This window comes from Gopherus flavomarginatus, chromosome 4 (genome assembly GCF_025201925.1).
Source record: "Gopherus flavomarginatus isolate rGopFla2 chromosome 4, rGopFla2.mat.asm, whole genome shotgun sequence".
Lineage (NCBI taxonomy): Eukaryota > Metazoa > Chordata > Testudines > Testudinidae > Gopherus > Gopherus flavomarginatus.
In genome coordinates this window covers 106576444-106599697 of record NC_066620.1, presented here as the reverse complement: position 1 = coordinate 106599697, position 23254 = coordinate 106576444, and the positions used below count along the sequence as shown (strand labels likewise).

Here is a 23254-nt window from a genome sequence, read left to right as displayed (position 1 = left end):
TAGAACCAATTTCTCCTCTCTTGGTTTTCACACCTCAATTGCTAGAACAGGGCCTCATCCTCCATGATTGAACTGACCTCGTTATCTCTAACTTGCTTGCTAGCATATATATACCTGCCCCTGGAAATTTCCACTACATGCATCTGAGGAAGTGGGTATTCACCCACGAAAGCTCATGCTCCAAAACGTCTGTTAGTCTATAAGGTGCCACAGGATTCTTTGCTGCAATAAAAGATATTACCTCACCCACCGTGTCTCTCTAAAGCAAGATGGACATTATTGTTGAGGCTGATTAATGGATAATGCTTGGGGTCTCTTGTTATTATTGAGATCCTTTTGTCCTTTCCTTCAGCTCATGGTACCTCCTGCCATCCTGCTCCTGTTAGGACACAACTAATTTCTTTACTCTTTCATTACTCTCTCTACAATATATGATTTACAGCTTCTATCGCTGGTTATCTTCTTCATGGTAAGCTGAGCTGTCAGAAGTGATGCAAGAAATATGAAGGGTTGTCTCCTTTCTACAATTTCTTGTGGTAATGTTTCAAATCTGAAAAGCAAATTTCCCTGAGGATTGCTCCTTTGTTATAATTATTCTTGACACCTTACCTTGGAAGGAAGCTGACCAATATTGTATTTCCCTGAAGAAACTCATAACATGATCGGCAAGATGTCAGAAATTATTAGTCCGACCGATGGTTTGACCTCAGGGAAAAATATGCTTCAGACACAATAAAGCTTACTTGCAACTATGCCTCTTAAGAACCCTGCTATAGGGCAACACCCCAAAAACGTAATTATTGCTGACACTTTGAGAAGGCAGTTGCTTTCTTGAGCGTTTAAGCAGCGTGTTTGAGTATTTTGTAAGCAACAAATTGGCACAGGGAACTGCCACTTTATGATGCCTTCACCTCCTTCAAGCTTATCACTTATCGTGTTCCATTCTATGCATCTGAAGAAGTGGGCTGCAGCCCACTTAAGCTCATGCTGAAATAAATTTGTTAGCCTCTAAGGCCATGGCTACACTGGCGCTTTACAGCGCTGCAACTTTCACACTCAGGGGTGTGAAAAAACACCCCTCTGAGCGCTGCAAGATACAGCACTGTAAAGCCTCAGTGTAATCAGTGCCGCAGCACTGGGAGCGCAGCTCTCTCCCAGCGCTGGCGCTACGACCACACTCACACTTCAAAACTCTGCCGTGTTGCCGCAGCGCTTTGAAGTTTCAAGTGTAGCCATACCCTCAGGTGCCATAAATACTCTTGTTCTTTTTGCGGATACAGACCAACACGGCTGCTACTCTGAAACTTATCACTTTGTTTTTATCTGAATTACCTGTTCTATGAAGAAGAAGGAGAATAACAAGTGTGCTGAAAGAAGATGAATCTGCCTATTTCAAATGCAGAAGGTTATTTTCTGCTGCAGAGTTCAGAGATTAATCCATGCCCTTAGAAGATTGGACAACTGATCAGAATAGTCTGAATCCAAACAGTTGTATCAAAATGAATATTGCTTCCTGTCTCTAGCACTGCTTGTATAATTGTTGTTCTGACATTTGGCAGCCTAGTACCTATTTTCCCTCCAGTTTGCTAAATTCTAAAATCAGATGATTACTCTTGAAATTGCAGAAAGATCAATTTTTGTGTGATCTGTTTTTTTAAATATTGTTTTTCCAAAGGTACAAGATATAATGAACTCTTGGGTTTGTACTCTTACTGTGAGACAGGCGAAGAATTCCTGTAGCTTAGAATTCCAAAACCATCATCTCCAGGAGAGGAATCTCCACAGTGCTTCTGCAGTGGCATGCAAACTCCACTTACTTGTTAGTGATAGCCATACAATAAGTTCATTTGTGATGCACCTTTGGAAGCATCATTTATACTCTACCTACTAATCCATCTTACTGCTCACTAACAGAAAAAAATTACTTAATTTAAACATGTGCCAAAGTGTTTTGCTGGATAAGGATGGATTTAAACAGATCCTTAAAGTTAAGCACATATTTAAGTGCTTTGCTAAATCAGGGTCTTAATCTCCAAGGTATTATGAATTTTCAGGGCAAGAAGCTGACACATTTTGTATCATTGGATTGGAGAGCTTCCCAGGTTTCCGAAAGGTAGCTTATAGCCATTTAAGATCCAGAGTTGTCTCACCTTAAAACTACAACACCCATGTATATGTAAAATCTATTTTAGATAACTTTTCTAGTACTTATGAATTTTCTTTTATACAGTACAATTGGACTCATCATACAGAGTCATCCTGACTTTACAGGCAGAGTGATTTAAAACTCACTAAAACATTTCTAAAACATTTTCTGTAGATTGTATGAATTGTTGGAGAATAATTGATGGTGTGGTGTGTTGCAAAAGCTTTCCTAGCACTTATTTAGGGTTACCGGCGTAATTCAATAACAGCTTCACCATTTGTGAGTAATAATAAGGCCATCCTAACTAATATAAAACTTTGTTTTATGTGCACATGCATTACAATACAGTCTCTGATTACAATCTTTTACTCTGTACGACGCTTAGCACAGTCAGGTGTTTGGAGTCTTGGGTACTACTTTAATGTAAATAACTTGTAGCTGAAAGCCTTTTGCTGTCACCTGAGTATACTTCATAAAGTTGTGCCTTAAAAAAAAAAGGAGGGGGGAGGGGGCGGAGGTTGAAAATGGCTTCAGAATTGGATGGTAACAGACCACAAATGCCAGTGATGACTGAACTTGGTGATAGTGTAAACAGAAAGAGCTCTCAGCCATCTTGTAGCTGTTTCCATCGCTTCAATGTTATAGTCTTCAGAGTGATGTCTAGGGTTATTTTGTGTGATGATTGTGTGATTATTTCAGAACATGAGTTAAATCTAATAAAATGGTCATGAAACAGTTTTCAGTTTTTACTATGGTGCCATTCAGCCCACCTTCACCCTCATGGTCTCACCCATCACGGGCCCTGATTTCCCCCCACCCCTCATGTCAATGCCTGGGGAAAACACTGGGCAGGGCAAGAGTGTTCGGTTTTCTGCAAATGGAAAGCTGGCAACCCTAGAATACCTTGCAACACCAGCTGCATGCTATGCACCCATGACTAGCACTTGACTTGTAATTACATGATGATTTGTTGGAGTGCACTCCTTTCTCCTTTCATTCTTGTAAACTCTGACTTATACACATTTAAGATAGATAAAATATTCCCTCAATATTAATATATCAGCACTTAGTGTGTTCTGTTTTTCCTTTCTTAATCAAATTGGTCCTTTTAAGCAGTTAGGTCAGGCTGTCATAACACGTAAACTGTAACCCAGAGAAACATTTTGGCAAATTAAAAGGCATTTGTTTTTATAGTTTGCAAGAGTTAGAAGTTTCGTTTATTGGCCTTATGTCAGAGTTCGATCCGTTCAGGTTATTTTGCATGAAAGTAGGCAAACCCATTGGGCTGCATGTTCATTTTTTTGATCATCTGAGAGTCTAATAGATGTTTTCTGGGACTGATCTTGTGAGGCTGTTCCCTGGGAGCCCACCTGGTTATATCTTCTGGAGCTTAAAGGACCTGTGAATTCCATTCTAGCTTTTTTACCTTGTTGCTCATTGTATTCCACACTGCTCTTCAAACGCTTCTCAACCAGATTTAAGAAACTGTTTCCAACAGACAGTAATCACATACATTTAATCATTTACAGTTAGTGACGGCAGTTTCGTTTGCATAAAAAGATATAATGAAATACTCAGGTGTATTTACATTAAATACTTAAACATGTGAGATGAGAGAGATCTATTTTCACAATAGGAAATAAAAGGCAGGAAAGGCTTGGCTTATTAAATCTGAGGTTGTTATAGTAGTTAATGAGGAAAAAAAATTGCAACTCTGAAAAATGTTAATAGCTCTGCTTTCACCGTGGATTTCCACCTAGCTTTAACAACACTTTATGTAGCTGAGCTGCTCCCAAAATAGAATTTTCTGTAGTTCAGCCGCACCATATCATATGAAACAGGAGTACTTGTGGCACCTTAGAGACTAACAAATTTATTTGAGCACAAGCTTTCGTGGGCTACAGCCCACTTCTTCCGATGCATAGAATGAAATATATAGTAAGGAGATATATATAGATACACACACACACACACACACACACACACACACACACACACACACACACACACACACACACACACACACACAACATGAAAAGGTAGAAGTAGCCATCAATTCTAAGACACTAATTAATTAAGATGAGCAATTATCAGCAGGAAGAAAAAAATTTTTGTAGTGATAATCAAGATGGCCCATTTTAAACAGTTGACAAGAGGTGTGACGATACTTAACATGGAGAAGTAGATTCAATCTGTGTAATGACTCAGCCATTCCCAGTCTCTATTCAAGCCGAAGTTAATGGTATCTAGTTTGCATATTAATTCAAGTTAGGCACAGCTGCTACTCTGAAACATATCATATGGTGTTTCATGTAATTTTACAAGTTGTAGTGAGGAGAAAACACCTAGAACCATTTGGAAAGAGTACTTTTGTATATAAACCAATGGATTCCATTGTGATCTTCAATGAACACCTGCTTTTGAAAGGAAATAGTGTTTTTTGTTAGGTTGGTGTTGGGTTTTGGTACTGCAATTAGAAGCATGCTGAAGATGTTATAGCTAGAATAGATGGGAACAGTTCTATTCATTTTAAGTGTTCGTTTAAAAAAAAATACAACTCCCTTCCTGAGGTTTTTTTAATAGTCACTTCGTATAGACCCGTCAACATGTTTTGTACTCTTTCTGCTGTTTCTTTAGCAGAAGTTACTGAACTCTGTGATGAAAGAGGTGTTGCCATCATCATTCAAATTAAAATCGATATAGATAATGTTGTTAAAAGCAGTCATTCCAAACACAGATGCAAAATGAATGTGTGCCAGTTTGAAAAGGACAGCATAAACAGGGAAAAATAAAAAGCTTCTGAGAGTATTGATGGCTGTAATCTTGTATGTTTAGGCTCTTGGGGTCTGGTGAATAGGGCGCTAGACTGGAAGTTATAAGACACCAGGGTTATATTCCTGGTTCAGACCTATCGTGTGACCTTGGACAAATCACTTCACTGTTCTGTCTTTTTTCCTGTCCACCCTTTGCCTGTCTTTGGGTATGTCTACACTGCAATAACACAGCTGTGGCTGGCCAATGTCAACTGACTTGGGCTTGTGGAGCTTCTGTAAATTGCATAAAGTTGCAATATAGACTTCTGGACTCCGGCTGGAGCCTGGGACCCTCCCACATCATGAGGTCTCAGAGTCTGGACTCTATCCAGCCTGAGCTTCAGCATCTACACTGCAGGTTGATAGCCCTTCAGCCCAAGCTCTGCTAGCCCGAGTCAGCTGATGTGGGCCAGCCACGGCTGTTATACTGCAGTTGGACATAGGCTTAGAATTAAGCTCTTCAGGTCAGGGACTGTCTCCTACTAGGTCTTTATACAGCCTCATGTGATGGAACCTTAGTTTTAGTCTCAGCCTCTAGGAGCTACTGTTATAGAAATAAGGAGAAGTAGGATTAGTTCTAGTAACTTAACTAGGAATCATCCAAGGAAAACTCAGGTGTTGCAGGCAGGGGAGTTCTTATGATTTAGCATATAGTACCTATTTTTTTTAAAGGCAGTATTAAATCAGTGACCCAGCATGGACTCTGAGCAGGCAATCTTCTGCTTGTGTTGCTCTCTTCAGTTCAATCATACAATGGAGAGGTCATTCAATACTCTATGGCACTTTTGCATATACTTTATGAACAGGGTCACATAAGAGACTTTCCTACCCTACCAGCATTCAGACGTGTAAATGGGGAGAAGGGTTAGAGAAGCAAGTGCTATAGAACACATCATCATAACTGCTTTATATAGTTAAAAGAATACAATACTTTTTTGTGAGTAGAATTGACTTCAATTGTTTCTAAACAAAATAGCTTGTTACTTTCTATAGTTTTGATTATAATATGATGCCTTTTTAGGCTTGTAACTATTCTAGTTTTTATTATCTGTCATTTCATAAAATATAAAGAAACCTTGTGTATTCATTGTTAACAAGTTTAAGCGCTGAGTTTTCAAGCGAGCTTAACAAATCTTGGAGATGCATTTTTTCACTGTTGCTAACGTACATAACAGGCTATTCATAGAGTATAAAATCACCAGCTTTTAGAAGTTTCCCCCATATGTCCCCTTCCAGCGTTCTTTAAGATATAAACCAGTGCCAATTAGAAATGTTTAATTTTATTTCTCTACTGTTCTAGACAACATCTGGAGAAGATGTACGTGACTTCACTAAGGTGCTGAAGAACAAGTTCCGGTCAAAGAAGTATTTTGCTAAGCACCCACGACTTGGCTACCTTCCTGTGCAAACAGTTCTTGAAGGCGATAACTTGGAGGCGTAAGTTTGAATGAAACATGATCTCTGCCATGTGGTTCACAAACCTCTTCCACCCTTAAAAAAACATCAAAAACAAAATTAATGTGAAGCAACAGTAGCAGAACCTCAGTGAGGGAATATTTTCTGTGAACCCTGTTTTGTTTTATTTTAATTTCCTTGCTTGTTTTCTAGAAATAATTTTATACTTTGGTTGTATAAATATGTTGCCATAATGTCATGGAATTCAGCAAATAGTGAAGTTGGAATTCTTTTCTCCTTTCTTTTCCCATGGAGAACAGTTTTTTTGTTTGTTTGTTTTAAACTCCTTGTCAGGAGAGGCCCCTTTTAGTAGAACAAAGTTAAGATGCCTTAGAGACACAATGAGAGTAGTTCCATTAATTGACTTTACTTTATTTCCTGGAATTTCAAGTGCTATAAACATAATACTTGTCTTAAAGTGAATGAAACCATTCTGTATAGCAAAACATATATGCATGGTTTTCCTGAATATGGTGGCTGTAGCCATTATTGATCATTCACTTTCATAACCGGGACAGTACTCTGTATTTTTAACACACAATAATAAATAAAAGACTAAGCATAAGAGGTTAAGAAACAAGATCAAATGGCCAGATTTCAGGGTTGCTGAGGACCAGAAATATACATCAGGGTTTAATCTGATCCCTGGTTTCAGATGTGAATACACCTCTACCTTGATATAACCAGGGCCGGCTCTAACATTTTTGGCTCCCCAAGCGAAAAGAAAGAGCGCCACCCTGCCCCTCGAGCGTTGCGTCGCCCAAGGCCCCGCCCCCCGGGCATTGCGTCACCCTGCCCCCCGGGCATCACGGCCCCCCAGTCCCCCGAGCGTCGTGTCACTGAAGCCCGCCCCCGCTGAGCTTCGCGCAGCCCAAGTTCCCACCCAAGTCCCTGCCCATCCAGCACTGCGCCACGCCTCCCAAGCCACGCCTCCCCCTAGGGCTGCCCGGCCAAACAAAAAAAAACAAAAACAAACCTCGAGTGCTGCCCTGTCCCAAGGTGGTGCCCCAAGCACGTGCTTGGTAAGCTGGTGTCTGGAGCCGGCCCTGGATATAACGCTGTCCTCAGGAGCCAAAAAATCTTACCGTGTTATAGGTGAAACCGCGTAATATCGAACTTGATTTGATCCACCAGAGCACGCAGCCCCTTCCCTGTCCTCCGGAGCACTGCTTTACCACCAGAGCCGGCACTTCCAGGATTTGGGGGGGCAGCAATTCGGCGGCGGGGGGTCCTTCCGCGCTCCGGGTCTTCGGCGGCAATTCTGCCACGGGTCCTTCACTCGCCCTGGGACCTGCCACCGAAGTGCCCCAAAGACCGGGAGCCTGGAAGGACCCTCCCGCCGCAGAATTGCCGCCAACGACCGGGAGCTTGGAAAGACCCCCGCCTAGGGCGCCAAAACCCTGGCACCGCTCCTGTTTACCACTTTATATCCAAATTCGTGTTATATTGGGTGGTGTTTTATATATCAGGGTAGAGGTATATATTGCCTGTTTAAAATAGTCTCTCAGTAGTCCATATTTTAAATACAAAACCAAGGAACAATGTGGCATATCATCTGGCACGATTGGTAGTCCATGGTCAGGAGTGGCCAAGTATTAAAATAGCAGGGATATTTCATCAGGTCAGGATAAAGGTGTATTGTCAAGCTATGAGGGAAGCATCATATAGTCTCTCTGTAAAGGGTGGTTGTAGCCCATGTTATCAGTGCTTCCCTTCCATAAGCAATAGAACAGCCGTAAGTATTTTGTCTTTTAAAAAAAATCCTCTCCCTTATAGCATTTTTGTTTATTATTTGCTATGTAATAGAAAAATATTGTAGTAATGACCTTGATTTTAGCCTTTTACTTTTTCTACAAATAAGTTGTTATAAGTTCAGTTTCACAGGTGACTTTATAGAAAAGTTCCAGCAATTAAATGGAAGAAATTCCAAATTTAAACAAGCCAGACATAGTTTTAGATGATTAATTCAATGTGTGATGTGTTTGTGTATTTTTTAAAACTTTTTTTTTTTTAAAATGCTTCAGTTACTGTCCTGTCTTCCATATGGCACACTGCAGTCTCTGTTGCTACTGCTTTTACAGCAGATGTTGCTAATGTAAATCATCTGGGCAGGCTGATTGGTAGATAGTTTGTGCTTTTACACCTTATTCTTGCTTAATTGCACTAAAGTTTTTGTTCTGTGGTTTCCTTCTCTTTTTTTTTCTTCTTTGCAGTCCTATCACACTCATCAGTATGTGGCCAGAGCAATATGAGTGAGTATGCACAACTCTTGTGTGTAGAAAGCTGAATATGCTGATTGTTTTGTTAATGTTGACTAGTTGCTTACCTATTTGTATGACCTGTTATATACACCTGCCCAAAAGCCCACGTAACAGCCTTTTTTTTGACAATTTCATCACTTAACTTTTTAAAAAACTCTATCTTGTCTCTCTAATTAATTACATTAGATACTACTAACATTTTTGTGCTTATTTTCTTTTAATAGTCCCTCCCAGTCTCCACAGCTATTTCATGATGACACACACTCCAGGATAGAGCAGTATGCCACCAGGTAAGAAACACACAGATTTCTTATTTTAATTGTACCTCTTCCTTTGGGAATCAATCTTTTGGGATTGATTCCTGCGGTGTGAAATGTATGTTATATTGAATGGACAGTATTTATTAAAAAGGCATGACTAAGTCACATGACTTTTTAATAACCAGAGATAAGTTAAATTTTTCCACCCCAAGAGTTGGGGAGTTGTCCTAACTAAAATGTAATGATATTTAATGAAATGCATTGATCAGTATAGAATGGATAGTGTAGCAGAATTACTGTGGGATGTTTCTGCAAATGTTAGTTTCTTTCCCCTCTGCTGTCCACTTCTTACCTTCTAATATGGCTAGTCTTCATAAATTAAGACCCAGCATGGACAGAGAGAGAATTTCTCCTTCAGGTTTTTGAGATACTGGTATTACTCATTTTGTTGTCACTGCTAATTGCAAATAAGTAAGGAATAAACTGCCATTTAATTTGCTTCTGAAACAAACTGAGGAAGTATTGCATTTACTTCCATCCACTTTTAAGGTATGATAGAATAGTATATTTGATTATAGAATAGTCTCCCAAGCAATATGGTGGAAGCTCTGTGATTTGAGTCATAACGCTAAAAAATACGTCTGTTAGTCTATAAGGTGCCACAGGGCTCTTTGCTGCTTTAACAGTAAAAAAGTAGATGGGACAAAACTCTTGACAGTTCCTTAGGGAACAGTCTTATATCATCTGGGAAGGAGGGCTAGGGACTGGTTAGGTCTTGTTCATCTCTGGTGTCTTGAGATCCTTAGAGATTTCTGCATTGTGCGCATTAACTTCTTTTTGGGAAAGAGTTGCTGACCTAACATAAAATTTTCTTGTTTAGTTACTATACAATATATTCTTTTCCCAAAGAAAGTTTTCATTGAATAAGTCATAATTCTTGGAGCATAAATGATTTTCTGCAAAGTAACCTCAGAGCCATTTTGTAAACTTCTCCTCCTTTCACTTGAGGCTACAGCTGTATTTGTAAATTTGTATTTGCAGCTCCAGTTGTAAATAGTGAATATTCATTCTACATCAGATGAACAAACTGTTAAAAATAGACTGTCAGGTGTAATGGGGCAACCTGAGCATGATTTTGGTTTACCTGAACAGAAAAGAAAACTCAGTTTAATAAACATCATAACATACATTCAGCAATTAAGGACCAACACAATATCCCAAGGATAAGGGCTAAGAATTTCTGGAGCAGAGAAGCATATAAATAAATAGCAACCAAGAGAGCATAATTCTAGACCAGGAATCAGCAACCTGCGGCAAGCATGCCAAAGGCTGCACTCGAGCTGATTTTTAGTGGCACTCTGCTAACAACCAGGGTCCCAGCTGCCAGCCCCGCTCAGCCCACTGCCGGCCCAGATGAATGGAATCCCAGGCAGGCAGTGGGCTGAGCGGGGCCGGCAGCCAGGACCTCGGCTGGCAGGAGCCGGTGGACGAAACCCCAGACCGTCAGCCCGCTGCTGGTTTGGGGTTCCATCTGCTGGCCCCACTCAGCCTGCTGCAGGCCTGGGATACCAGCTGCTGGCCCCACTCACCTCACTGCTGGCCTGGTGTACCAGCAGCCAGCCCGGGGCTCTGCTCCTGGCCTTGGCCCAGCACTGTGCAGCCTCCCCCAGCTGTGGCCCACTGGCCCCAGCCTGGGGCAGTGAGAAGTGCAGACAGAGGCAAGACGGTCCGCAGCTCAGCACCACCCACGTTAAAAATAAGCTACTGGGATATTTTTAAGTCCTGGTTTGCTGCTTATATTGGACCACATCTGTGTTTGACCTTGTGCATGCCCTCTTTCACCATTTTCCTTCCCACTGATAGTTGAGGGGAACATTTGACAAAATGAGAACTCCTTAGAAAACAAAGTTAGATGTCCGTTCATTTCAGCCTTCTTGGACAGACAAATTTGGATTTATTCAAAAGAAGGACGGTGCTGTTTGTGCTTTCTGTTGTGAAAGTGTTTTGTCACACCAAGTGTTCAACATTTTGAAACAAAGTGTGAGAAAACCTTTCTTGACGAAGCGGACAAGACTGAATAAAAAAGGCAGTAGCAGGAGATGAGAAGCAAAGCAGTGTTTTTAAAAGCTTAAGTGAAGGAAAAATCAATCTAGAAAAGGAAGTTACAAGATTGCACAGTGCATTGCAAAAAATGGAAAGCTGTTTACAGATGGGATTTGCATGGTGTCATTTATCATGAGGTAGCCGTGTTAGTCTGTACCCACAAAAACAACAAGGAGTCTGGTGGCACCTTAAAGACTAACAGATTTATTTGGGGATAAGCTTTCGTGGGTAAAAAACCTCACTTACCCACGAAAGCTTATGCCCAAATAATTCTGTTAGTCTGCCACCGGACTCCTTGTTGTTTTTATATAAAAGACGTTTTTCTCAGAAGTTCAGAGGTTTTGTTCAATGATTTGCCAAATGAAGATATGATAGTATCTAGAATAAAAGAACTGCCAATCTCTGCCAGAACAGTTGAGAGACGCATAAGCGAAATGGCAGAAAACATTAAGGAAAAGCAGACGACTGCATTAAAACACAGTAGTGTTTAGCATTGCAGTTGATGAGAGCATGAAATATATACGATGTCCCACGTTTGGCAGTTGTTGCAATATATTGTGCTTCTGAGGAAATCCAAGAGGAATTTTCTTGCCTAAAACCCTTGCATGGCATAACAAAGGGGGAAGATATAGTTGAAAGTTTTGTAAACCATTTTGAAGAACGAGGACTTGACATCAGAAGAATATTTGGTGTGACACCAGATGATGCTTCTGCCATGGTTGGAAAACAGAAGGGTTTTGGTGCGCTTTGTAAACTGTTTTGATGCAATCAAGGCCTTTTTGTCGGAAAAAGGACAAAACTACCCCGAACTGGATGATGACAAATGGCTGTGTAAGCTCATGTTTCTAACTGACATCGCCGCTCACCAAAACAAACTCAACCTCTGTCTCCAGGATGCAGGGCAAATGGTTCTGGATCTTTATGAAGCCTGGTAGGCATTTGTTGTAAAACTAGCAGTTTTTTCTCAGGATATTCAAACGTCTACTTTCTGCTACTTCTAACACACAAAAGAGGTAACAAAACATTGCACTGTCAGTGTCGATGAGGTTGGAGTGTACAGAATTTTCTGACAGATTTCAAGATTTCCAGCAATTTGGCCCAATGCTTTCTTTTCTAATTAAACCTGAAAAGTTCAATGAAATCAACTTGGATTTGTCTATATTTCAGTGGATGGATGTTGAAGATTTCAAAATGCAGTTCATTCAGTTAAAAAGCTTAGAATTGTGGGCATCAAAGTTTGTAGATCTGCAGAGTGCACTTGAAGCTAGTGAGAGAGATCATCGGACCTCTGTTCTGACCTGCTGGACATCCCTGCCAGTGAAGTTTAATTGGATCACACTAAATTGAGAAGATCTGTGTTTTAATTTAATTTTAAATGAAGCTTCTTCAACATTTAAAAAACCTTATTTACTTTACATACAGCAATAGTTTAGTTATATAATATAGACTTATAGAAAGAGACCTTCTAAAAACATTAAAATGTATTACTGGCACACGAAACCTTATATTACAGTGAATAAATGAAGACTTGGCACATCACTTCTGAAAGGTTGCCAACCCCTGTTCTAGACTGTCTTTTTCTGCTGACTGGCATCAATAATTCTGCATGTGTCATAACTCTAAAAATATCAGGCCAAGGTGTTATAAAAGGAGCTATTTATCTTCTTTATATCTTCTAGTGTCTCCTGCATTGCACCAAATAATTGTTAGAATTTTAATCTTAAACAGAACTCTGGGTATTGTCTTGCCCTTTAATACTCACCATTTCTTAGTGGTGGCTGCGTATCAGAACAGGGGTATAATTTACAGCAGTAAAGGGTCTGGTCCAAAACCCATTGACATCAATTAATTTCAGTGCTCTTTGGATCAGACCTTAAATTTTCAGAGGTGCTCAAGTTTTAGCTATTTGTTGACCACTGACCTTTACATAAAAGCCAGATTTGTAAAACTTTTGGTCTGGATCAAGGGGGAATCCCCCAGCAGTGATGAAGGGGATGGAGCCCCCATACTTGAGTGTCTAGGGGATGATGATCCCCTAGGTAAGAGAAAAAATTTAAAATAATCTCTGGACTCAACTCCCCACTCTGGATGGAAAGATGGCAGCTCAATAACTAGGGCAGAGCCAGGCCTGGCGCCAGGATTTCTTGCGCCCTAGGTGCACGGCCATTTCGCCGCCCCCTGCGCTGATCCTGCGGCTCCGGTGGAGCTGCCGCAGTCATTCCTGCGGATGATCCATTGGTCCGTGGCTCCGGTGGATCTGCCGCAGGCATGCCTGCGGGCGGTCCACCGGAGCCGCGCGAGCAGCCGACCGTCCGCAGGCATGACTGCGGTAGCTCCACCAGAGCCGCGGACCAATGGACCCTCCACAGGCATGCCTGCGGCAGGTCAACCGGAGCCACCTACTGCCCCTCCCTGGCAAAATGCCACCCCCCTGAATAATCCTGGCGCCCTAGGCGATTGCCTAGGCTGCCTAAATGGTAGCTCCGGCCCTGGGCAGAGCCCAGGAGGACCCTCACTCCAGAAGGAGAAATGGTGGTTCAGTAACTCGGGCAGCCTAGGTACAAGGCCATCATCACTCATTCTGGAGCAGGCCCAGAAGCAGAAGATGTAGAGGAGACAGCATGAAGAGGTGGCACCCTCCTCCACCTCTTCTGCTTCTAGGTCTGCTCCAGAAGGAGAGATGGCAGTTTGGTAATCTGGGTTCCCCGGGGTCTTCCCAGGTTACCAAGCCATCATGACTCATTCTGGAATGGGGAGCTGGATCAGAAGTTCTAGAATGATTTTCTGGCTCCAAAAGGAAGTTCCAGGACTCTGTTCTGGCACAGCTTGAATGTTGGTATGGCAACTTTCTTCTCTGGGGCTGGGGGGTGCCAGTGCCAGTGCAGCCCCAGAATATGGGTGGGGCATGGGAGCCATGGGCCCATGTAGCCAGACAGTATAGATATTTATGGGAGTTGCACTGAACTAAAATTTCCATCCATATGTTTTGAAAACTTGGGGATACTTTCTTAAAGTCATTTAGAAATGTGTTTTATCAATGCTTTTTAGTAAGTACCAATGTCCTCCCTGTCTCTCTGGTCCAGAATCAGGGAGACTCTTCGACTGTTCCCTGTCCCTTCTCCCAAACATGGAGACCATATCCGAACCTCTGTAAGAATAATTTCTTCCTGTCAACAAAGCTAAAACTCTTGTCCTCATCATTTCCCAAAATCCTCCTCCAACACACAGCCACAAATATAATTTCCCATACCTATCACTCTGTGTCCCCTCCCTCTTCCTTTTGAATCTCTTATCTGACTCCCACATTCTTCCATCACATCAGGTTCAAATTTCTTATCCTCGCTTTCAAGGCTCTTTGCAACGCTGCCCTTATTTATCTATCTGCTTTTTTCTCGCATTATGTCACTCCCTCTGCCATGTGACCATTGACACCTCATTAGTCCACTTTTTCCACAACTATCCTCATATTTTCGCCCATTATGTCTATTTGAGGAGTTTTGTACACTGTAATGATAGACTTTATGTGCTGTTAACAACTGTTCCAAACACGTCTTCACAGGACTAAAATAACTGAGGGGAGAAAGTATGATGTAGAGCACAGGCCTGGGAGTCAGAGGATCTGGGTCTATTCCTAATGTTGTTACTGAGTTGCTGAGACACCTTGGGCAAGTCACTAAATCACTCTGTGCCTCAGCTTGCCCATCTGTGAAATAGTGATAGTTATGCCACTTCTCTATTTTACAGGGGTGTTTTGAAGTTAAATTTATAATTTTTTGTCAAGGCCATAGAGATGCTTACATGGGAAATGTTACAGAAGGTCACTAGCATTGTTATTACTGCAGGCTTATTCAATGTTAGCTAATGCTGAAGATCTACAGGAGAACGTCTAGAAATAGGTTGGCATTCAGATAATTCTCTATCAGTTAAAAACTTGACTTCCAAATACACAATCCAGTCTAGATAGTGCTATTCCATCACATGCTATACCATGTCTCCACTTCAGTGGAATAAGGTGACGAAGAATATCAAGGGTCCTTTATCTCATAATAGGTTTTCCTTCATTGCTTCTAATCTTTACAAAGAAGGCTAATTCGTTTACAGATTAAATAACTTGCTCTCAGACAAAAAAGAAAACTAACAAAAATGAGCCCATGGGGCAGTGCATACTATTTTTTTCTTCAGCTCAAAGATGTCTATATAATGTAAGTGGTAATACTTCTTTATAGTGAATGCCATAGTAGCTTGCCTAGGATCCTAAAAATTAGAAAAGGAAAAGAAAGGTTATTTGGTCCAACTCCTTGGGGACAGAGGTAGTTCAGGTTTCAGGTAAGCCAAATTGTACATCATACTGATCTCTGAACAGGCAGTACTCCTGGCATGAGGAGGGAATTTCACTTTCCTGAGGTCAGTATAAGTTTGATGAAGCCTGCTGAATGATCAAGATACAAAAGGAGCACTTAAAGATGATAAAGTCATTGCAGAGAAACTAAATGAATTCTTCGCTTCAGTCTTCACAGCTGAGGATGTTAGGGAGATTCCCAAACCTGAGCTGTCCTTTGTAGGTGACACATCTGAGGAGTTATCACAGATTGAAGTGTCGCTAGAGGAGGTTTTGGAATTAATTGATAAACTTAACAGTAACAGGTCACCAGGACCGCATGGCTTTCACCCAAGAATTATGAAAGAACTCAAATGTGAAATTGTGGAACTATTAACTGTGGTTTGTAACCTGTTCTTTAAATTTGCTTCTGTACCCAATGGCTGGAAGATAGCTAATGTAATGCCAATATCTAAAAAGGGCTCTAGAAGTGATCCCAGCAATTACAGACCAGTAAGTCTAACATCAGTATCGGGCAAATAGTAAGAAACAATAGTAAAGAATTCAATTGTCAGACACATAGAAGAACATAACTTGCTGGGCAAAAGTCAACATGCTTTCTGTAAAGGGAAATCATGTTTTACTAATCTAGTAGAGTTCTTTGAAGGGGTCAACAAACGTGTGGACAAGGGGGATCCAGTGGACATAGTGTACTTTGATTTCCAGAAAGCCTTTGACAAGGTCCCTCACCAAAGGCTCTTACGTAAATTAAGTTGTCATGAGATAAGACAGAAGATCCTTTCATGGATTGAGAACTACTTAAAAGACAGGGAACAAAGGGTAGGAAAAAATGGTAAATTTTCAGAATGGAGAGGGGTAATTAGTGGTGTTGCCCAAGGGTCAATCCTAGGACCAATCCTATTCAATTTATTCATAAATGATCTGGAGAAAGGGGTAAACAGTTGTTGTCAATGGTGTTGTCAGATGCTACCGGTGTGGTGCTCTGCTCTCTCCTTGTTGGTATCACTCGGCTGCGTGCGTGTGTTCCCTCTTTGTGCTGCCCCAGCTCTGCGCAGATAGCAGACACAGCAGACCGAAGAGAACCCCCAATGACCACAGAGTCTAGTAAGGTACGAAGGCACGTCGGCCAGGTTTATTGCCATATTGGATACAGTAGTAGTTCCCTGTAGGTTTCTTAGCCTAATTCATGGCATACTACAAATATGTACCCACGGTCAATGGAATCGGCTCAGTCAGTAGCGGGACTTTCCAGTGCCCCCTAGGCCGGCCAAAGACATCTCCCCAGGGATGCATTCTTATACACAGGTACAACAAGTTACACATCACTCCTGATGTATTGAAGTGCAACCCCTCTACGTAGCAAGGTACAACCCCTCTACATAGTAAGGTGCCGCCTCTCACCTTGTACATGTTGGTTTGATCAAAACAACTCTATCCATCATTTTACCCTTTTGCCCCTGTCATCGGGATGGGTCAGTCTGTTCCTTGTTATCTGTGTGGAATGTGCAAGTATGTGAATGTTCTGATCTCTAGTGTTCAGTACCTTTTAGGTACGTATCTTCTTGCAGCATTAGTCCTTTCCTTGCCAGCTTCTGTGAGCAGGGCCTGCCTCTGGCTCACAGCTTAACTTTGCTTTATGTTAGCAAAGTCTTGACCATTACTTTAGTTCAGGCCTTAGGCCTCATACCAGGCCTCTGATACCAAGGTTTATATCTTAGGGCCTCCTCTTACTACAAAAGTGAGACGGCAAAGTTTGCAGACGATACTAAACTGTTCAAGATAGTTAAGACCAAAGCAGACTGTGAAGAACTTCAAAAAGATCTCGCAAAACTAAGTGATTGGGCAACAAAATGGCAAATGAAATTTTAATGTGGATAAATGTAAAGTAATGCACATTAGAAAAAATAACCCCAACTATGCATACAATATGATGGGAGTTAATTTAGCTACAACTAATCAGGAAAAGCAAACAGGATGTTAGGAATCATTCAAAAAGGGATAGAGAATAAGATGGAGAATATCTTATTGCCATTATATAAATCCATGGTACACCCACATCTTGAATACCGCGTACGGATGTGGTCTCCTCATCTAAAAAAAGATATACTGGCATTAGAAAAGGTTCAGAGAAGGGCAACTAAAATGATTAGAGGTTTGGAACTGGTCCCGTATGAGGAAAGATTAAAGAAGCTAGGACTTTTCAGCTTGGAAAAGAGGAGACTAAGGGGGGATATGATAGAGGTATATAAAATCATGAGTGGTGAGGAGAAAGTGAATAAGAAAAAGTTATTTACTTGTTCCCATAATATAAGAACTAGGGGCCACCAAATGAAATTAAAACAAATAAAAGGAAGTTCTTCTTCATACAGCACACGGTCAACCTGTGGAATTCCTTGCCTGAGGAGGTTGTGAAGGCTAGGACTATAGCAGGGTTTAAAAGAGAGCTAGATAAATTCATGGAGGTTAAGTCCATTAATGGCCATTAGCCAGGATGGGTAAGGAATGGTGTCCCTAGCCTCTGTTTGTCAGCAGGTGGAGATGGATGGCAGGAGAGAGATCACTTGAACATTACCTGTTAGATGCAATCCTCTGGGACACCTAGCATTGGCCACTGTTGGTAGACAAGATACTGGGCTGGCTGGACCTTTGGTCTGACCTAGTATGACCATTCTTATGTTCTTATGAAAGATATTTGAATTTTCGATTGTTGCTGCTGCTGTTTATTTTGTTTATCCAGTCATCTTTACTTCCAACATTAACTCAGTAAATCTCTTGTAACCAGGTTGAACTCCTTCAACTTCAGGTGTATATATCCAGTGCTGGAAATTCTTCTTGTCTTCTGTTTTAAACTTCAGTGATTTCTTTCGTTATTTTTAGTCAGTTATTGGATTTGAAAATGTTAAGAGACATCCTTACAGTTTTGTAGACTCCAAGAGGATGGTTCTATAGAAATATTCAGTAGAGTAATAAGTGGAGTTGTCTGTGTCACCCATTAATATACACACACCATTATATGTTTCTAGAATGTCTTGTATTCCTTTTATGCAGTAAAAACTACTGAATAGATGTGAAACAATTTCTAATGCATCTTTAAAGAAACAAATAACTAAAATGATGTTTGCTCCATGAACATTAAATTTAAATGATTCATACTGTGTTCTTTATCTTATTCTTTCTATAATGCTGTGCAAACTATACAATAACAAGATAACATATCTGCAAGATAGCATGACAAAAACATTTATATTCATAATTTATAAAAATGTAATACCCAAACCTTTTAGATTAATTCCATTAAAATGGGAAATACAGGCAATGGCTCCCCACAGTTATTCTATATTAATTTATGATTTGTCCAGGAATGTGTCTGTTAATACTTTATAGGTCAGTTTGTCCATTGTGCAGTAGTATTTATTTGAGCATAGCTTCAGAGGTTGCACAATGATTGTGATAATACTAAGGAAAATCTAATGGTCTTCTACTGGATTACCAAAAAATGTACTTGATGCAGATGAGTGGACAGGTAAAATTTGTTAATTCTCATAAAGTTTTCTCATAAAAGTCCATCCGTATCAGTGGTTCTTACCACTGAGCTCCATTTTCTGTGGATAAACCTATAACGTCACCATATTTTCTAGTTATGTTAAAATACTTGGAACACCTTAGTTACTAGAGTATGTTTTTGTTATCCATCCATCCATCCATCCATATTGTCTTTTCTATGAACTGCCAGCAGTTTAGGGGTTCAACCCTCAGCACCTGCAAGAATTGGCATATCTGAAATACTCTCAAATAGAATGATCCCAGTCTGATTTCTCTGCATGGTCTCCCAAAGTCACATTTCTCTTTTCTTTCAGGCTGGCTCAAATGGAAAGGACCAATGGCTCCTTGTTGATGGACAGCAGCTCCACCACAGGAAGTGTGTAAGTAAATCATGCAATTAGAGCTACTGGGAAAGGCCAACTCATTTGATTATAAATGTCTAATTAATATAATCTTCATTGGTTGCAGTGCTGAATTTTAGTCCCAATCAAAGTAGATAATAAATGGGACCCAGAAAAGCCTGCATAAATTTCATGCTTCCAAACAGTAATGGTATAAATTGGCAGTGTTTGTTTAGCTTGATGTGTCATTTAATGAAGTGGTTCTACCTCAAGAAATTGGGTCATTTCAGCTGAAAGGCACATAAAAATTCATTCTAGTTTGTCTCTTTCCTAGCTTGGCCCATTAATTTAAAAGAAAAACGTTATTCAGTAGAAGAATATACAGTGCTAGAACAGTGTTGTTACCTATGCAGAACAAATACATTGATTTTGCTGGCTATTGGGTCATCTACATGTAGACATACTTACTAAAAAGACCACATTGTTATTAGCATTATGGGATGTTTTGCTTGTGAAATGTTTTAATTGAGATGAACTGATGTGCTGAATAAAAAAGAAAGATACCAAATTCCTGATAGATTAAATAGGAATAATTTTTCATTGTTAAGCAAAAATATTTGAAAAATTTATGTCTTTGCCAAGACCCAAATTGTGAGCTTTGTGAATTATTCAAGCATAGGAAGATAGATTCTGGCTCTTTTTAGGTATTTGTGATATTATGAGCTCTTGCAGGGCAAACACAGATCTTTGTTGTTCGACTTTCATTAGGTAGAAAGCTGTGTCATTTTTAAAATGAATTAATTTATTATTTTAAAACCTAATCATGTATTACGTTTAAGTATGAATTTCATTAGTGATTAGAGATGGCAAAAAGTTTGTTTCAAAGAAACATTTAAGTTTAACTTGATGTCTTCTCCATACTCCTGCACACTTGGCATGCTCTCACTCTCATTATATAATGTTAATGCGTATATTTCACAATGGTATTAATCAACAGTATGTCACAGGTTTACTCTATACACTTTTATAATACAGTAATATAATATACAATTAGTTGATTCATTTGCTTATCATTTGAGATTCAGACCCTCTTTGTATAGCCCTGTAAACCTTTGAAATGTATTCTTCTGTAGCATCTCCCAATCTAAAGTTTCTCTTTTTTGCTGGGGTATGGGCAGCATGCTGTCTTCTTCCCCACTTGCTAGCTTTATTTACCTTCTACGTAAATGTACCTTCATTGTCTCCACTGACAAGCAAGAGCACATTCTTTGTCTAAGGCAGATTGGGCTTGGGTATTACTTTCCAAACACATTTTAAGAACATAATTCTAGTACCTGTTCGTACACGCCCTAATGATTGTCAATATCAGCATCTTAACCAGTTTGTATATGATACCTTATATGAAATCTTTTAGATTCAGATTATGACGATAGTGTGTTGGGTATAATGAGTATGTCAGGCATGACAAGACGTGATGACACAGAGTAGTGAATGGGCCTCTGTCGCAGGTCCATTGTAAATATAGAAGACATCTGTGAAATTCAGCTCCAGATCCCAGTTCATGCCCTGAACTTCTGTAATACCTGGAATTTTGGTTCAGGCCCATCTGTAGGTTATTTTAGATACAACATACCATAGAAATGAAATCTCTGTATGTGAATAACCTGAACTTTATGTGGTGGCTGAAATTTAGGTCAAAATTTCATCTCAGGCTCTTCTAATATAAACATATCTGGGCAAAATCTCTCTATCTTAATGCATTCTGCTGGGCCTCAGGAGATAATTGCTGATTTGTAGATCAAATTCTGTACTTCTCATAATCAGAACTCTGTTCTTTGATATTATTTTATTGGTCCCTGAGAGTCCTTCAGTTTATTGCAAACTCGTAATAGGGGCAAAGTCACTTTTAACATTGGAAAATTCTGGAACGTTGTATGGTTCAGAGGTCATTTTTCAGAGAATTTGCTTTTTCTTCTCTGTCTTATCCTGGACTTCACTATAATTTCTCTTTTGCCTGAAACTCAGTTCTCATAACCTGACAATATAACATGAAGTTCACTAAAATATAAACATTTTCCTCATTTAAAGCCATATTATCAAGTTTTAGAAAGCATGGAAAGCGTCCAGTACAGAACGTCCAAAATGTCCCTAAAACAAGCAAAATATTAGGATCTTCCTGATGTAAAGGAGAGGAGAATTTTTTTCCTTCATAGCCTTTGCTACAGTACATTCTGGAAGAATATTCTAAACATTTGGACAAGGGGGTCCTGTTAATTTTTCTTCTAGATTAATTTTGGTTTTAGCTAGGGCTGTCGATTGATCACAGTTAATTTATGTGATTAACTAAAAAAAATTAATTGCAATGAAAAAAATTAATCACAGTTCATCGCACTGTTAAACAATAGAATACCAATTGAAATTTATTAAATATTTTTGGATGTTTTTCTACATTTTCAAATATATTGATTTCAATTACAACACAGAATCCAAAGCATACAGTACTCACTTTATATTATTTTTATTGCAAATATTTGCACTGTAAAAATGATAAATTGTATCAAATTTCAGTTCACCTCCTACAAGTACTGTAGTGCAATCTCTTTATCATGAAAGTGCAACTTACAAATATCATTTTTTGTTACATAACTGCACTCAAAAACAAAACAATGTAAAACTTTAGAGCCTACAAGACTACTGAGTCTTACTTCTTGTTAAGCCAATAGCTAAGCGAAACAAGTTTGTTTACATTTATGGGAGATAATGCTGCCCACTTCTTAATTAGAATGTCACCTGAAAGTGAGAACAGGCAGTCACGTGGCACTGTTGTAGTTGACATCCCAAGATATTTATGTACCGGATGCGCTAAAAATTCATATGCCGCTTCATGCTTTGGACGTTGTTCCAGAGGACATGCCTCCATGCTGATGACACTCATTAAAAAAATAATATGTTGTTAAATTTGTGACTGAACTCCTTAGGGGAGAATTGTATGTCTCCTGCTCTGTTTTACCCACATTCTGCCATATATTTCATGTTATAGCAATCTCGGATGGTGACCCAGTACATGTTGTTTGTTTCAAGAACATTTTCACTGTAAATTTGACAAAATGCAAAGAAGATACCAATGTGAAATTTCAAAAGATAGCTACAGCACTTGACCCATGAGTTAAGAATCTGAAGTGCGTTCCAAAATCTGAGAGAGATGAGGAGTGGAGAAGTCTTAAAAGAGCAACACTCTGATGCAGAAATTACAGAACCCAAACTGCCAGAAAAAGAACATCAGCCTTCTGCTGGTGGCATCTGACTCAGATAATAAAAATGGACATGCATCAGTCCACACTGCTTTGAATCGTTATCTGGCAGAACCTGGCATTGGCATGGACACGTCCTCTGGAATGGTGGAAGCATCAAGAGACATATGAATCTTTAGCACATCTGGCATGTAAATATCTTGCGATGCCCACTAGAACAGTGCCATGCAAATGCCTGTTCTCACTTTCAGGTGCCATTGTAAACAAGTAGCGGGCAGCATTGTCTTCTGGAAATGCGAACTAACTTGTTTGTTTGAGCGATTGGCTGAACAAAGTAGTAGGACTGATTGGACTTGTAGGCTCTAAAGTTTTCCATTATTTTCTTTTTGAATGCAGGGTTTTTTTTGTACATAATTCTGCATTCAAAAATAAAACAATATAAAACTTTAGAGTCTACAAGTCCAATCAGTCCTACTTCTTTGTTCAGCCAATCGCTCAAACAGTGAAAGAAGGAGAGAAAATTTTTGACAATGCTGTTGAACTTTCAGGATTTTGCTATTTCTCACAGCAACGCTAGGTCAAAGGGGGAAATATAATTATCAACAGCACATTCAGGTTAGTGCATAAGATTTAATTTATTATCTGGTTTTCTCAATCAAATAGAATCATGAATGCACCAGAGCTCAGAATGATTCTGTCAGAAAGACTTGATCTTTTTTTAGAGCTTAGACAATGTATACAC

The 23254-nt window shown here is 39.8% G+C and overlaps 1 protein-coding gene across 3 annotated transcripts in view; it reads left to right on the top strand.

Annotated features, from left to right (window-relative positions):
• UTRN (utrophin) overlaps positions 1-23254 on the top strand; it is a 565218-nt gene that overhangs the window by 512101 nt on the left and 29863 nt on the right. For 2 of the 3 annotated variants that reach the window (XM_050949465.1, XM_050949464.1), the window contains 4 exons: positions 6260-6396; positions 8628-8666; positions 8900-8965; positions 19235-19300. In XM_050949465.1, coding sequence (XP_050805422.1) covers positions 6260-6396; positions 8628-8666; positions 8900-8965; positions 19235-19300 — 308 coding nt within the window. The remainder of the gene's footprint in view (positions 1-6259; positions 6397-8627; positions 8667-8899; positions 8966-19234; positions 19301-23254) is intronic. The other variant, XM_050949463.1, reaches the window with a different exon arrangement.